The following is a 15,351-nucleotide window of genomic DNA, read 5'->3' as shown; positions in this document are numbered from 1 at the left end:
TGACAAGAATCTCATTACTAGGATTCATCAGCATCAAATATGACACTTTCTCCCTCACTTTCTAAACCTTATGTGCAAATGTGTCTACCCAGGATATCCATCTGTCAGCTGCTAAAAGCCTAGTCAGGATGGCGTTGGGATACCTAGGATGTAGCTCTTTTCTTGCCAATGTGCTTAGGAAAGCATCCTGCAGGGTCAGCTGGGATTGGGAAAGATGCACCTGAACTCGGCAAGGGAACAAAGCCAGGGGCTGCTGGTAACTCAGACCACAGCAGCTTCTGGGCCATCAGGGGGAGGATGGGTGCCTCACAACACTAGGAGCCCTAGAGGGTTGTCATTTTACTATGAAAATAATGCCTTGAATTTAATAAATCTCAAATAGAAAGATCCTTTACTTAACCATTATGTATTTCTCAGCTAATTTGCAACCTCTAAAAATGGTATTCCAGACTTAGTTGTTGTCCCCATATTGTTTGGTGTGTGTTGGTAAATAATAGAAAGGAAAACATTGTTAATTCTAAAATAACAATAACCTTGTGCTTCTATGTCAGGCAGCAACCCTTCAAATAGAGCATAAAACCAAAGATTTGCCTTTTCACAGCCAAACCAGTTGCCAAGAAAAATTACCACTTAAGGAGGAAGCAGTGATTACACTCCAGGTTATTGTGTCCATTACCTCATTTAATTTTTATAAATCCTTTTAAAGCTAAAGAAAATCTAAGTATCTATAAGCTGTTCTTTGTATTTCTGTGGCCAAATAAATAAATGGAGCAGCTAAGTGAGGAAGGACCAATTTTGTCTCAGTTTGAGGTGGCTCTAGTCCCACCTGGGGCCATAGCCACTCAGACTCAAATAAACACACAGACACTTATATTGCTTATAAACTGTTTGGCTGTGGCAGGCTTCTAGCTATCTAGTTCTTACATCTTAAATTAACACATTTCTTTTAATCTATAAGTTGCCACATGGCTCGTGGCTTACCAGTATCTTAATATCTGTTTCTTATGGCAGCAGCTGGCAGTGTCTACTGACTTAGCCTTCTTGTTCCCAGAATAATCCTCTCTCTTTGTCCTGCCTATATTTCCTGCCTGGCTACTGGCCAATCAGCACTTCATTTATTAACCAATCAGAGCAACACATTCACAGCATAGAGAACATCTCATAGCAGACAGCCTTGTCTTGTTCCTTATTTTAGTGGAATTGCTGTGAGTTTCTCTCCATTTAATTGGATGTGAAATCAATATGGCATTTTCTCAGAAAACTGGGAATCTATCTAACTCAAGACCCAACTGTACTACTCTTGGGCATATAACCAAAGGATGTTCCATCCTTTCATAAGGACACTTGCTCAACTATGTTCATAGGAACTTTATTCATAATAGCTAGAAACTGGAAACAATCTAGATATCTTTCATCCAATGAATGGGTAAAGTAAATGTGATATATTTGCACAATAAAGTATTACTCACCTGTTAAAACCATGACATCATGAAATTTTGAGGCAAATATATGGAACTAGAAAAAAATCATCCTAAGTGAGATAACCTAGACCCAAATAGACAACCACAGTATGTTATTAGCTATAGAGTGGAAGATAATCATACTATGGTCCACAGACCCATAAAGTCTAAGTAACAAGAAAGGCTTAAAGGAGAATGCAAGGATCTCCCTGGGAAGGGTAAAAATAGTAGATTTTGTAGATCGACTAGGGGCAGGTGGGGTTGGGAACAGGAGAGATCGAGTGGCAAGGGAGAAATGACTGGAACTAGGGCGCATTTCAAGGGCAAGGTGGAAACCTAGTCAATGGAAACTCCATGGACTCTATGAGCCTATCCGTAGCAAAGAATCCTAGTAATGGGTGACACAGAGCCTGAATGGGCTGTCTTCTGCAACCAGTCAAGGACTCAAGTGGAGGGGTTAGGACACCAACTCAGCCACAAAACCTTTGACCTACAGTTTGTCCTGCCTGCAGAGTGTTCTGGGACTGGAGCCTAGCAGAATAATCATCAAAGAGACCAGAGAGGCTTCATCCAGCAACCGATGAGAGCAGATGCAGACCCCACAGCCAAACATTAGGCAGAGCTTAGGAGTCCTACAGAGGAGGAGAAGGAAGGATCAGAGGAACCAAAGGGGTCAGGGACACCAAAAGAACAGGGCCCACAGAATGTACTGACCAGGACTCGGAGGCTCTCAGAGATCAGAAAGCTGGTAGGGGTTTGACCTAGGTTCTCTACATATGTTATGACTCTGTAGCTTGGTGTCCTTGTAAGATTCCTAACAGTGGGAGCAGGGGCTCTTACTCTTTTGCCTGCTTGTGGAACATTTTTTCTCCTACTGGGTTGTCTCATCCAGTCTTGATGTGATTGTATGTGCCTGGTATTACTGCAGCTTGTTATGGCACATTTGGTTGATGTCCCTGGAAGGCCTGCTCTTTTCTGAGGGGAGCTGGAGTCAGGATGGATCTGGGGGAGAGGGAAGCGGCGAGTAAGAGACTTCAGGGAGGGGAGGAAGGAGAGAATAGAATCTGTGGTCAGGATGTAATAAAAGAGAGAAGAATAAAAACCTTAATTCCTTTGGGTCCTTAAATATGTCAGTGTCCCCTCCAGCTGAAAGAAATGATCACGAGGATGCACTGGTTTGTGTCATGACACCATAGCATGGATTCATTTGAATTTTTAACAGTGTGGAGCAAGCAGAGGGGGGAAATGGAAACTGAAGCTCAGAGGTCAGAACACGTTCCAGGCTAGTGTGTGGACATGCTCCCTGGGACAGTAACAACCTGCAGCACCTACTCTTTCATCACTGAGCCCTTGAGAAAGGAATCATTTCCTGGGGATTAATTTCAGATGGTCACCTCAGTTCGATAAAAGTTCTATGGACCTGTCTGGAATTTGCATTTTACTGTCTTGCTTGTATCTGCTAGAGTAAAGGTGAACTGACAGCATGGGGAACATGTGAACCAATTCTAGGAATCTCACCCACTCCTTTGCTTTGCTCCAGCTGTTAAGCAGTGCTTACAGGGGCTCTGTTGCTTTTTCCTTCACTTTCCCCCCCCCCCTCTCTCTTCCTAGCCTATCTCTCTGTTACTTTTCTACACACACCAGTATTAAACTGGCCAGGATTAACCAAGTTTATATCATTTGTAATGGTTCCCATATTAGCATATAGCAACCTGTGTGACCTAAACAAGAGTGATGGATCACCTCACACTTTCAGATCTATAGGATCTGTGTACTAACTACTCTGACCTCCTATGCAGATGTTCTTTTGGGATTGAAGATGGTCAACTTCTCTCTACTTTGCTGTGCCCAACCTTCTGCTTGTGTAATCTTTGTCCCAAGTTCCATTTCCCATAAGGACACCAATCTTATTAGATTAGTATCTACTCTAAGGATCCCACTGGACTTCAACTACATCTTGGAAGACAATATCTCTAAATACAGTCCACACTGAAATCCTTGGAATTAGGAGTTCCTCAGGGACATGACTCAACACATAAGGACCCTCTATCTTTCTCATTTTGTACTTCTTCAGTGCTTGTACCTATGGCAAGAACATTGACCTGGTAAAATTTCTTCTTGATCAGAATGCTGTGAACATTAATCACCGAGGAAGAGATGGGCACACAGGTAAGACTGTATCGAGAACACCATGTATACACAGACCTGTCAGTTATCAAGAACAGTGTTGATCCAAGGGGAACAGCATATTGAGAATGGTCAAGTCCCAGAGGCCAAGGTATTATTATCAATTAGAATAATTTAGAATTAATGGTAAATGCCAATAACAAAAATCAGATTGAGTTTTGTTCAGTTCCACTGTTGGTTTAAAAATCTACATACAGTCTTGCAACCTGTGTAGCTAGAATTGTGAAAGGTTGATGACATCTCTCTGCCATTGGTTTGGTGTTCAAGAAAAATACTGACTGGACTCTTGAGTTTTTTTTTTTTTGTAAAGGCAATAATATTTGTTCTTGACCACTACTATAGTTTTAGGAATAAAAAATAAAACATATTGTGAATAAATATAGTCAATATAGAAACTGCCTAGACTAGGATACCTCTATTGCTGAACATATCACTTGTTTTCTCAATAATAAAAATAATTTCTCATCACATATCAAGTATGGCTTTATATTTCTAGAAACAATCCTGTTTGTAAGGATGACTCTTTTGATATCAAAGCACCTGTTCTTCTTTCTTCTTTTCCTTCTTTTGTTCTTTTCCATCACAGGATTGCACTCTGCTTGCTACCATGGCCACATTCGCCTGGTTCAGTTCCTACTGGATAATGGTGCTGATATGAATCTAGTTGCCTGTGATCCCAGCAGGTCTAGTGGTGAAAAGGATGAGCAGACATGTTTGATGTGGGCTTATGAAAAAGGTATGTTTTTAATCATTGCATCTCTGCAGTGACACATTGAACTGTGTGCATAGATTATGCCAATGCATCAATAATCCCTTTGCTTACATGACTTACCCTCCCACTTTCTCTGTAGATTGTGTGTAAAGCTCTGGGGACCTGGATCAAAGAGTCTAACAGACCATTATTAGAGAAAGCAACTTCTGGGCTGCAAATGAGCTGATGTATTCTCAGCATTGACAATGAAAAGGGACTGGGCTGCTGCAATTCTAGGCTCTAGATAAACAGGACTAAGATAGGTGACCATAGCAGAGTGGTCTTACAGCTGGTTTCTGTATCTTAGAGGAAATATTGATGTAGATCTAAATTTTCAGAATATATATATATATATATATATATATATATATATATATATGGAACATTTTTTAGTTTAAATCCTACTCAGAACATTTGTGTTACAATAAAGCAAGGAAGAAAATATACAAAACACACAGCTCTCACCTTAAAAAGAATAAGAAAAGTTTATTCCAGAGCCAAATTGAGTTGCTGTGACCCAGAAAAACAGATTTAGGTTATTCCAAATACCACATTACAATGTGGTAATAATCTCATCAAGTTTTTGTAGAAACAGGACAAAATAAAGTCATAACGGCAACATTTTCCAAATGTATTGATGGGAACATTGGCTAGGCTGGTTACAACCATGCAAGGACTTCTCTGTTATTGGTCTCCAGTGTGATGCAATGCCACTCCCAGCCTTTGGGGTGGTGGAAGCCAATGGGGCTGTTCACATTCATCAAAAGGGTTTACCTCATCATTAAAAGGATTTGAGGTCACACACCGAAGTGGGTAGTAAGTATGGGGTCTGTCCTGGAGTATGGTTGATATACCCAATTTCTCAATCGGAGAAAACCTATTTCCCTTTTACTACTGTGTACCAATTGTAAATAGCTTCTTGGTTAGGGGTGTAACTCCGTGGCCACATCCTCCTCTCAGTGCTGGGAACTTGTTGAGCTTGAACCTGTGCAGGTCTGTGTAAGCTGCCATAATCTCTGAGTTCATATGTGTGTCTGTCCTGTTGTGTCTGGAAGACATTGCTTCCTTGTAATCACCCATTACCTCTGGATCTTACAATCTTTCTGTTCCCTCTTCTGTATTGATCCCCGGGGTCTGAGGGGAGAGGTTTGATGAAGACATTCCACATAGCGCTGAGTACTCAAATCTCTCACTCTCGGCACAATGTCCAGTTGTGGGTGTATATTAATTTAATTTCAATCTTCCACATCAAGAAGCTTCTCTGGTATTCATTGAAAGGCACCAATCTATGTGTATAGCCATATATCATTAGGAGTAATTTTTACCATGTTCCTTTAGCAGAATGACAGTAGTAGGTATTCCTGTAGGCCCATGACCTATCTAGCATCAGCTTCTTGGCCACTTAAGCAGTGTCAGGCATGGGTTCCCTCTCATGGAATGTGCCTTAAATCCAATCAAAAAGTGATTGATCACTCCCATAACATTTGTAACATGATTGGGCCAATATATCTTGCAGACAGGTCACTGTTGTAGGTCACAGGGTTTTTAGGTTAGGTAATTGGTGATTACCTCTCTCCTCCAGTAAAGTACCTTAAAGCTCCATGAATGCTTGTCAGAAATGTGGAGCTTCTAGTTGGGAAAAACTTGATTTTTCCATGTTGGATGACATAAGTAAGTGTTGTCTTCAGCCATAAGGCCTTACTACCATGTTATGCAAAATAACCAATAGCCTTGGCAATAAGATGTGATATTTGGGGGTTCCCATGGGACTCCTTTGGTCAACAACTCAATAAGAAATAACAAGTTCCTGGCACTTGAGGTTTCAAGATGTCTTAAAATGTCTGTTTGGTCATTGTCTCCCTATTATTTGCTGGTTTGATTTAGATTGCTTTCGTATACGTCGATGTTTTAGGATGCTTCTACAGTAGTAGGTTTCCATCTGGTTTTTCTAATGGCCTTTAGTATCAGTTGTCCCTCCGTGTAGTCCCTCCTCTACCCTTCTCTCTCATCCCCCTCCCTATTTGATCCCCCTATCCTGGTTTCCTCTGTGCATTTTTAGGATGTTTAAAGTATATATAAAAATAGGTTTCTCATTTTTAATGTGAGAATCCTCAAACATCATGCTGACAAGCAAAATTACCAAGCTGTAGGCTTTCTCAGCCTGCCAAGTTGATCTAAAAAGTTTTGTGCCTGAAATAGGGTAAAGTCCATTAGCAAAAGGAGATATGAAGTTTGAAGGATGAAAACAGGAGACTTTGCAAGCTCGGAGACAGGAAAATACACAGGTCTGGAGATTGCTAGTGAAAATTATGCAGGATTACTTTTACATGGGTGAGTCAGTAAAATAGAGATGAAACACCATAGATCCTTGCACAAGCCCCTCCTACATAGCTCAGTGAGTTCTTACACCCATCCAGAACCCAAATGAAAAAATTTACCAGCACTCAAGCCCCAGAAACACTACTGACCTTCTCTTCCTATCCCTTTTGAAAGAGTGTGCCACAGCTTCTTTTTCTGATTTATGGACTGGAATGTTATGGTATACTCCACTGTATCTGGCTTCTGTTGACCAACGATTTGCAAGATCAACCCATCTCTTTACAAGCAGCTGTAGACTGTCCATTCATATTACTGCATATTGTAATGTTTTGAGGCAGAATCACAACTCATTTAAATATTCTACCAACCATGGACATTTGGTTAGAGCTTTAAAGAATACCGTGTCATGGAATTCACTTGTAAGTGTAGTGTGTGTGTTTTGGTGGCTATGAACACACTGCTGTAAAGTACCATGGCCTTCTGCTTTGAATTATGAAACTCTAAGTAGTTCTATCTTTAAGTATCAACTGGTGAATCTTCCACAGTTTGAAGCTTGGGAGGCCTCACTGATTCCTTTTGCTCAACATGCCATGTTTGTTCATGAATTCTCAGACAGCTTTTCTCAAGGGCTGTGAGATTCAGAGCCACAGTGTTTACCAAGCATTAGTCTTCCAGAAAGCTGCTCTGGAATTGCTGTTTCAGATTTCTTTTCACTGGGCCTGATTTTGTTTGTTTTCAGTTGATTAAGAGTGATAGTCGAAATCTGGCTTTATTTATTTTATATTTTGTTTGAATCAACTCCTTACAAAACGATGAATCACTGCACAGCTCCTGAGACTTCTTTACAGCAGAAACCCTGTAGTTCAGTGTGCCTGCCCACTCATCTCTGCAGAACTGGTCGTATATGTCACCTCTATTTGTCCAACTAAAGTGCCAGGAACCAGCATGGATTCCCATAATTACTGTGAACTTTAGCAAACTGAATGTTAGTACCCAGGAGACAGATGGATGGTTTGCATATGTTGGGGCAGAGCAAGTCAGACCAGCAAGATGACATTGTTGCTGTTTTCTCCGGCATTGTTTTCATGTGCTCTGTGAAGACTGAAATGGCCTTGTTACTGCTGTCAGCAGGACAGTTTCTGTTTGTTTTCAATAAAGACGTGCTTCTTCTGTCCTTTGGAGAAGGATTCACCAAATTAATTATGGCTTTCAAAAAGAACTCTTCTGTGGGTCATGCAGAACTCTCACAGGACAGAAGGGATTTGGAAATGGCTCTGGTTTGTCAGGGCCCCTGCCCTACCCCAGGCCTAGGCAGGGGCTTCACAAGCAGGGTTCCTCTGAAAGGATACTTCTGAGGGGAGTCAGACCTAGGATGTTTATGGATATGGATCCCCACAAAACCCCAAACTTACTTAAGACAATATGAGACATAATTCTGTGATGTTTCTGTCACTTGGTTGTCCAATTCCCAAGCATGAACTTGGTAGATGACACCATCATGTGGCGATGACAAAAGGTGGGACCCCTGTTCCGAATATCTCATCCAAGACTACACACAGACTAGAACAGTGTTTTATCTTTCTCAATATCCCTTGTGACTTAATGGCTCTAAGCTACTTCATCTGACATAAACTAAATTTTAGTTAACCTTCACTGCAATAGTCTGATACAGTAACTCCAGGGGTACTTTAAGATTTTAGAAAAGTCATTTGTTCTTTTGGAATACATTCTGAAGAGTTGATTCACGCTGGCTTTGTGGGGGCCATATAGGATGAATGTTGTCTATATAGATGAACCTTTTAACTCACGGAGACCAAAATCAATTCCCTAGTTACCTCAGTTTTTCAATGAAATCTTCTGTTGAGAATTAACCATGTTTGGCTAGAGTCCACCAAGCTTCAATTTAACAGTATTTAGAGTGTTCCTCCTTCCCAGGACTCCCTCCTCCTTTTTCTATAATTTGACCCAAAGTGAAGCGATAGCAGTTTCTCTTGGGTTTGTTCTGCCCTTTCTCTAAGGTACAAAGTACTTGTATGATTCAATTTAAATTGTCCAGAAGATGTAGCCAGCAGCCTGCTTATGTTCAGATCCTCTGCCCTAAGCACCAGTATGGAAAACCCATTGAAAAGATCTGCACGTAATCCTACATCCATTGCATCAAAGATGAAACTGCTAAATGAAAAGATCTCAGCCAATTAGAGTTGAACCCATAGCTCCACAGCTTGTCTGGCAGTTAGATTTGAAAAGGCTGCCTTTGACAACGAAAAGCACTCCTTTATGTCAGACTGTTTAGGGTCAGAAAATAACCCAAACTAGAAACAGAACTAAAAACTTCAGATTGCTTTGGTGCTGACACCAGTTAAAGTAATTTACAGAGGTTCCTTCCCCAATATTTAATTACCCACAATGCAATATTTACATACAGCAGAGGTGCCATAATTCACAGTGACAGGAAGCTGGGGCTGGAGAATTAGTAGTAAGTGAGTAAAACAATAAAAATTGAGGCTCCTGCCCTGAGATACATGCTTTGTTTATTCCTTCTGACAAGTGGAGTACAGTGTGAATTATTTATAGTAAATGTGCTATCGTGTACTCACTAACAGTAATGAAATCTCGTAGTCATGAGTGCCTACAGATTCTAGCCATAAAAAGTAGCCGAAGGGTGGAGGCTAGGGGGGAATCGAAGTAAGAAATGATGGATTCGTGAGCCATTCTGCAAACTTTCACCAGTGCATAGTGAACTCCTCAAGCAGCTTTCAACTGAGTTCTGAGCATGCGGGAGTGCAGGCATGTGGTTAACAAGCCTGGTGTAGGTGTTGGAGTGGACTGGGAACAACAGCAGTGGAAGGGAGGACTAACAGAAGCTTGAGGTGGTATTTCTAAATCTGTGTATGAGTATTTCTATACTAGCTCTCTTTCCACATATTTAGTTACTCCTTTAAATATAAGTAATAGCACTAGCCTTCACTTAAATAGAAAGAGTTTACTGTTATTATGAAAAGGTAATATGTAAACTTTTTCTGAAGTGCAATTGCTATAAGTATTGGCATACTTAAGTGGGCAGACCATAACTTATATTTGTTACATCTATGTAGCATATGTTTATGTAAGTATATGGTCCAACACTCAAAGTAAATTACTTTTTCTTCTTTTGGTTCTTTAAGTAAAGTCTCATTCTGTAGCCCAAGCCACTCTGGAACTCAGTATGTATCCCAGGCTGGCCCAGTACTCAAAACAATCCTATTAACTACAGCTCCCCAAGTCTGCGGTCTAGGGGTGAGCCACCAGGCCTTGCTGAAAGACTCTTGAAACCGGCATTATCTTTCCATTATGAAGAATTGGGGAGTTATCTGCTAAGTCCCTCGTGCCTGCGACACACAGGTGCTCACAGAGAGCAGGTGCTGACAGAACTCTGCCTCAATGCACAGGTCAAATTTTTGACCACACAGTGAGAAATGAGGCAGCAGGAAGCACAAACACCACCCCGTTACCAAATGACCCCAAGTGCATCCTTTAATCTCTCTCCACTTTCATCATAAAATGTAAGGTGAACAATTCATCATTGACTTTGCCAAATTCTGACAGGAGCTGAGGTCAGATATGTTTAGAATGCAAGAGGCCCTGAGTGGAGATTGTGATCTTTGCTATTCTTAAGTGGACTGTAGTCTTTCCTCATTCATAGTATGCTTTAATATATATAAAATAATCATATAGAATGTGAGAAGCCCTTTGGAGACTCTACTAAAGGGTTTTGTCCAAGCCAAGCCCATTATTCAAAACTTGAAAATCGAAAAGCATATGCCAAGTCACATAACTGCTTGGTGGTTCAAAATGCATTAAAAGGGCAGTGGTGGCCCACTTGGGAGGCAGAAGTAAATGGATCTCTGTGAAATCTACACAAAAAAACTCTGTCTCGAAAAACCAAAACCAACAACAACAAAAAGCCTCAAGACTTAAGATTTTGCTTAGCAAAACCAAGAAAAGAGGGTTTTCAGGCTTAGTAAAGGAAGCTCTTCATTGAGCTCCCCATCAGGCTCCAGACCACCACACGAACAGGTGACTTAATCCCTAGACTTCACTATCTAAACAACATGTGGAACTTAAGATCAAATGTCATTGGCCTCCTCAGTACCCCTCTACTGTGTATCCCTCCTTCATCTGTTTTTTGATGGTACCATTCACTACCATCCACAGTGTCACTTAATCCAGAAGCAAGGATAATCCATGACCCTTTTCTCCTTCAGCTTCCCTCCCCTAGCACACATAGCCATTCAAATGAGAAGTCCCCTTACTCCATTTCAGCATATTTGAGTCTATCCTTCCCTCTTTATTTTTATTACCATTGTTTTAGTTCAAACCCTTCTTATATTTTGCCCAATTAATTTTAACACCATTAACTCATTTTTCTTTTAATATCTTTTGGATCTCTGTCTCCAGTTATATAGTCTAATGGAAGCATTCAAAATGCAAAAGCTTTCAGTGACACACAACCATCTACAGGAAAAGGTCGTGCTTGCCACATTGCCGAAGGCACTTCCTGCTTCAAAAGCACCATTGGCAGTGACACTTTCATAAGGATATTCCCACAAGTGACAACCATCACCATATCTACCGGGTCACCAGTATTTTCTCAGTGTCTACTCTGTGTCATGCATATTACAAACCTGATTCACTGTTCTGTGTAATGACACTGAGGAACAGCATCTGTTAATACAACTGTAATAAAATCTCGTTTTTTATCCCTAGACACACCTGCCATCCCATCTTCCTTTCCAGTGTTCTTCCCACACCTCTATACTCTAAAAATTTTCTGATTCCCACTTAACCTTCATGATAAGTACACAAATTATCTCTAACAGAAAGTCTTGCCTGGCATCCCAGACTCATAAATGCCTCTTTTAACACTTTTATTGCCTGTATACTGTATCTCTACTTTCCAATTCATCCTGAAACACCTCATCCCTAATAAATTGCCAGCTTTTGTACAACAAGCCTTTGGGGCTATTAGTCTTCATCTTCCAAAACAAGTTAAATTCACTGACTAACTCCTAACAGAAGTTCAGGGCAAGTTTGCTGAAATGAAATCAAGAAAGAAGGAGCCATTAGACATGACAATTGTTCCATGTACCAACAAAGGGCTTCTTATGAGAGATGTTTTCAGGAATACTAACTACCACTATTCTGTTGCCTCTGAAGCTATGTCTATATGTAGAAGAGCTGACTTAACTCCAGAGTCCCTATCAATGTTAGTTTTAATTTTCAACTTGACACAGTTTCAAGTCATCTGAGAGGAAATTCTCAATTGAGGAATTGTCTAGATTAGACAGGCCTGTGGGCATGTCTGAGAGCATCCCTCAATGATGGATTGTGGCCTAGAAGTACAAGCCAAACAAAGTTATCCACACATTGCTTTTTGTTAGAGTGCTTTATCACAGCAGCAGAAAGGACACTAGACTAGCAATCAGTTCTAGGCATGGAGTGTTAATGTGATGGACCATGCTGTTTCACTGAAGGACTGTAGAAATATTTGCAACTCTGGGCTGGGAAAGCCATTTAATGTTCAATGCTCAATGAGCTTCTGCCATGAGAACTTGAAGGATAAGAATGTTGAGAGGAAGCCCTGCTTGTGAAATTTTCATAAGAGAGTCAGAGCAGAAGCCAGGAGGTAAACCAGTTGGCTGGCTTTCTCTCTGCCTTGCTTCTGGGCTCATGCTTAGCTAATTTTCTTATTCAGCCCAGGACTATTGCATTAAGAACAATGCCACTTACAATGACTTGGGTCCTTCTGCATCAGCCAATAATCAAGACATTCCCCCACAGATACACCCTTAGACCAATCTGAGCTAGGCAATTCCTCAATCAAGGAAAACTCTACACTGTGTCAGGTTGACAGAGCTAACTAGGACAGTCCTCATAGTAAAGTAGACAAGCAGTCGGACTGGCAATTTTTATTCTGGCCAGAATCTTTTTCTCTCTTTGCTTAATCAACTCAACTTAACTTTCAAGTCAGCTTGTAACTCATCACATAGCCCTTGCCTAGCTTGCGGGTGTGGCAGGACATTGCTGGGATACACAGTCATAGCATCTTCTGCTTTTCTCCATGAAGCTTGGCTAAATAAAATCAAGGTAATGCATATGGTGCAAACAAGAGATATAATTATTTTCCTTTATGGCTAACTAGCATTGCTAGAACAGTGAGGGAGAGGTGCATTTCAACAATGTATCTACCATACCTATTACTTTATTCCTTCCACAGAAATGCATCGGCAGCTAGTCTGCCATGTCCTGTGCCAAGAACTGAGGTGAAGCAATGAGCAATACCGACAGCATCTTCATGCTGTGAGAAAGGCCATAGTTCTAGCATGAACAGACAGGTTGAAATCAAGAAAATGGATGGAAAACATCATATAAGTAGTGCTGTCAGCAAAGTAAGAATAAAAATGTAGTAATGAGTAAAATGTTCAAGGGCATTATCTCAAACTGAGTAGTCAGAAAGGCTTCACTGGGAAGAAAGAACCTGAAGCCGGCCTCTGGCGGGTGCACAAGAACAGTCAAAGGAGGAGAGGAACTGGGGATGGCAGGTGAGATGGGAGGGAAGAACAGAGGAAGGAGAGTGAGAGATCTGAGCTGTCCCAGTCCCATGGTAAAGAGTTACGCTTGCCAATCTCCAGTCGTGCTGAAGGGCTGGTGGCATTTTCATTTGGCTTGTGACGGAGGAGCAACAGGTGAAAGGGCAGGTGGGTTTCAAAGCCGAGGCACTTGACAGAGTTGACTCACGTGAAGACAGAGTAAGCCAGGAATTCTTTTCGCCTCTGGTCTTATTGACAGTCTGGGTTCAAGACTCTCTGCTGGAAGACAAGCTCTGGAAGGACAGACTTCAGAAGTAACTGTCTGACTCACTTCTCAGTGCTTCTGGGAAACGAGATTTTATATGATGAGAGTGCGGTTGAGACACTGGGCTGAATCTTGCCTGTGACACTGCTGGAGATTGGATTCCTCTGAGTCGGTGTTACAGAGTGTGCCTTTAGTGATCTGGGCAACTGAAACACACAAATCTGTAAAAATCCCCTGGAGACGGGGCAGGAGACGGATCAGCGGGTGAAGTGCTTGCTGTGTAAGCACGAGGACCTAATTAATAAGTCAAGCACGGTGGTGTGCACTGTGATCCAGTCCCTGGAAGATGAAGATAACTATCATGCCTGGTGAGCTCCAGGCACATGAACAACCCTGTCCCGACAAAATCAAGGAGGATAGTGTCTGAGGAATGACTGCCAGCATTTACCTTTACTCCTCCTCCCGCCCCCCCACACGCGCACACACACACACATGCACACACACGCACATGCACAGACACACACACACAGACACACACACAGACACACACACATGCACACACACGCACACACACACATGCACACACACATGCATACACACACATGCACACGAACGCACATGCACACACACACACACACACATGCACACACACACACACACACACACACACACACACACACACACACACACACACTTCCCTGATTTCTGTAATCAAATCCCCATGGCTTTTCTAATCCTTGTCCCAGACTCCGGCTGATAGTGTCGTCACTGCTGTCATTTTACTGATCTCCACAACTAGTTCCTTTTTTTTCAACTTTCTTTTTATTTGTTCTTCACCTCATTTTTATCATGCATCTCAATCCCATTCCTTTCCCCGTCCTATGGTGATATAGATATATAGGATATAGAGATGATAAGACAAAAGGGTAGATTAATGAACCTACTTTTAAAGAACAACTTGTTTAAAATGTTTTACATTGGTATAAATTTTAGTTTTATTGATACAAACTTGAAGTTAATTTTGTTATACTGTATATATATATTTCTATTCTTGCTTGAGGTATTATGTTTATGTAACTCATTTAAAATTGTAATGGATAATTAAAAATAGATTAATAATTAGTCATCTATGATAATCATAATTGTAGCCATGTTAGTTAAGTCTTCTAGATATACATAGATATATGTGGTGGTATTGTGTTCCCCAAAATATTGTGTACTCTAATAAATTTATCTGGGGTCAAAGAACAGACAGCCACTAGATACAAAGGCTGGAAAATGGTGGCACTCACACCTTTAATCCTAGTATTCCAGAGATAGAAATCCCTCTGGATCTCTGTGAGTTCAAGGCCACATTGGAAATAGCCAAGCATGGTGACACACGCCTTTAATCCCAGAAAGCCAGCCTTTAATCCCAGGGAGTGGTGGTAGAAAGCAGAAAGATATATAAGGCGTGAGGGCCAGAAACTAGAAGCTTTTGGCTGGTTAGGCATTTGGCTGGTTAAGCATTCAGGCTTTTGATCAGTAATTCAGCTGAGAGCCTTTGGGATGAGGACACAGAAGATTCCAGTCTGAGAAAACAGGACCAGCTGAGGAATTGGCAAGGTGAGATAGCTGTGGCTTGTTCTGTCTCTCTGATCTACCAGCATTAACCCCAATAACTGGCCTCGGGTTTGATTTTATAAATAAGAACTTTTAAGATTCCTTCTACAGATATATTTCAGATAGATAGGTAATCATCAAACACTTCTTAGACCTAGAGAATATGGCATTTAAATAACTTAAAATTCTGTTGACGTG

At 41.2% G+C, this 15,351-nt stretch overlaps 1 protein-coding gene across 10 annotated transcripts in view; it reads left to right on the top strand.

Annotated features, from left to right (window-relative positions):
* Positions 1 to 15,351, top strand: part of Tnni3k (TNNI3 interacting kinase) — a 263,899-nt gene that overhangs the window by 78,883 nt on the left and 169,665 nt on the right. For all 10 annotated transcript variants that reach the window (XR_013052441.1, XM_042280190.2, XM_076575282.1 and 7 more), the window contains 2 exons: positions 3,535 to 3,629; positions 4,234 to 4,383. Coding sequence is in view for 9 of the 10 variants with exons in the window: in XM_042280190.2 (XP_042136124.1) it covers positions 3,535 to 3,629; positions 4,234 to 4,383 (245 nt within the window). In the remaining variant the exon portion in view is untranslated. The remainder of the gene's footprint in view (positions 1 to 3,534; positions 3,630 to 4,233; positions 4,384 to 15,351) is intronic.

The sequence above is a fragment of the Peromyscus maniculatus genome, chromosome 6 (genome assembly GCF_049852395.1).
Source record: "Peromyscus maniculatus bairdii isolate BWxNUB_F1_BW_parent chromosome 6, HU_Pman_BW_mat_3.1, whole genome shotgun sequence".
In the NCBI taxonomy this organism is placed as follows: domain Eukaryota; kingdom Metazoa; phylum Chordata; class Mammalia; order Rodentia; family Cricetidae; genus Peromyscus; species Peromyscus maniculatus.
The sequence above is the reverse complement of the archived record's forward strand: the minus strand, read 5'-3'. Positions and strand labels throughout refer to the sequence as shown.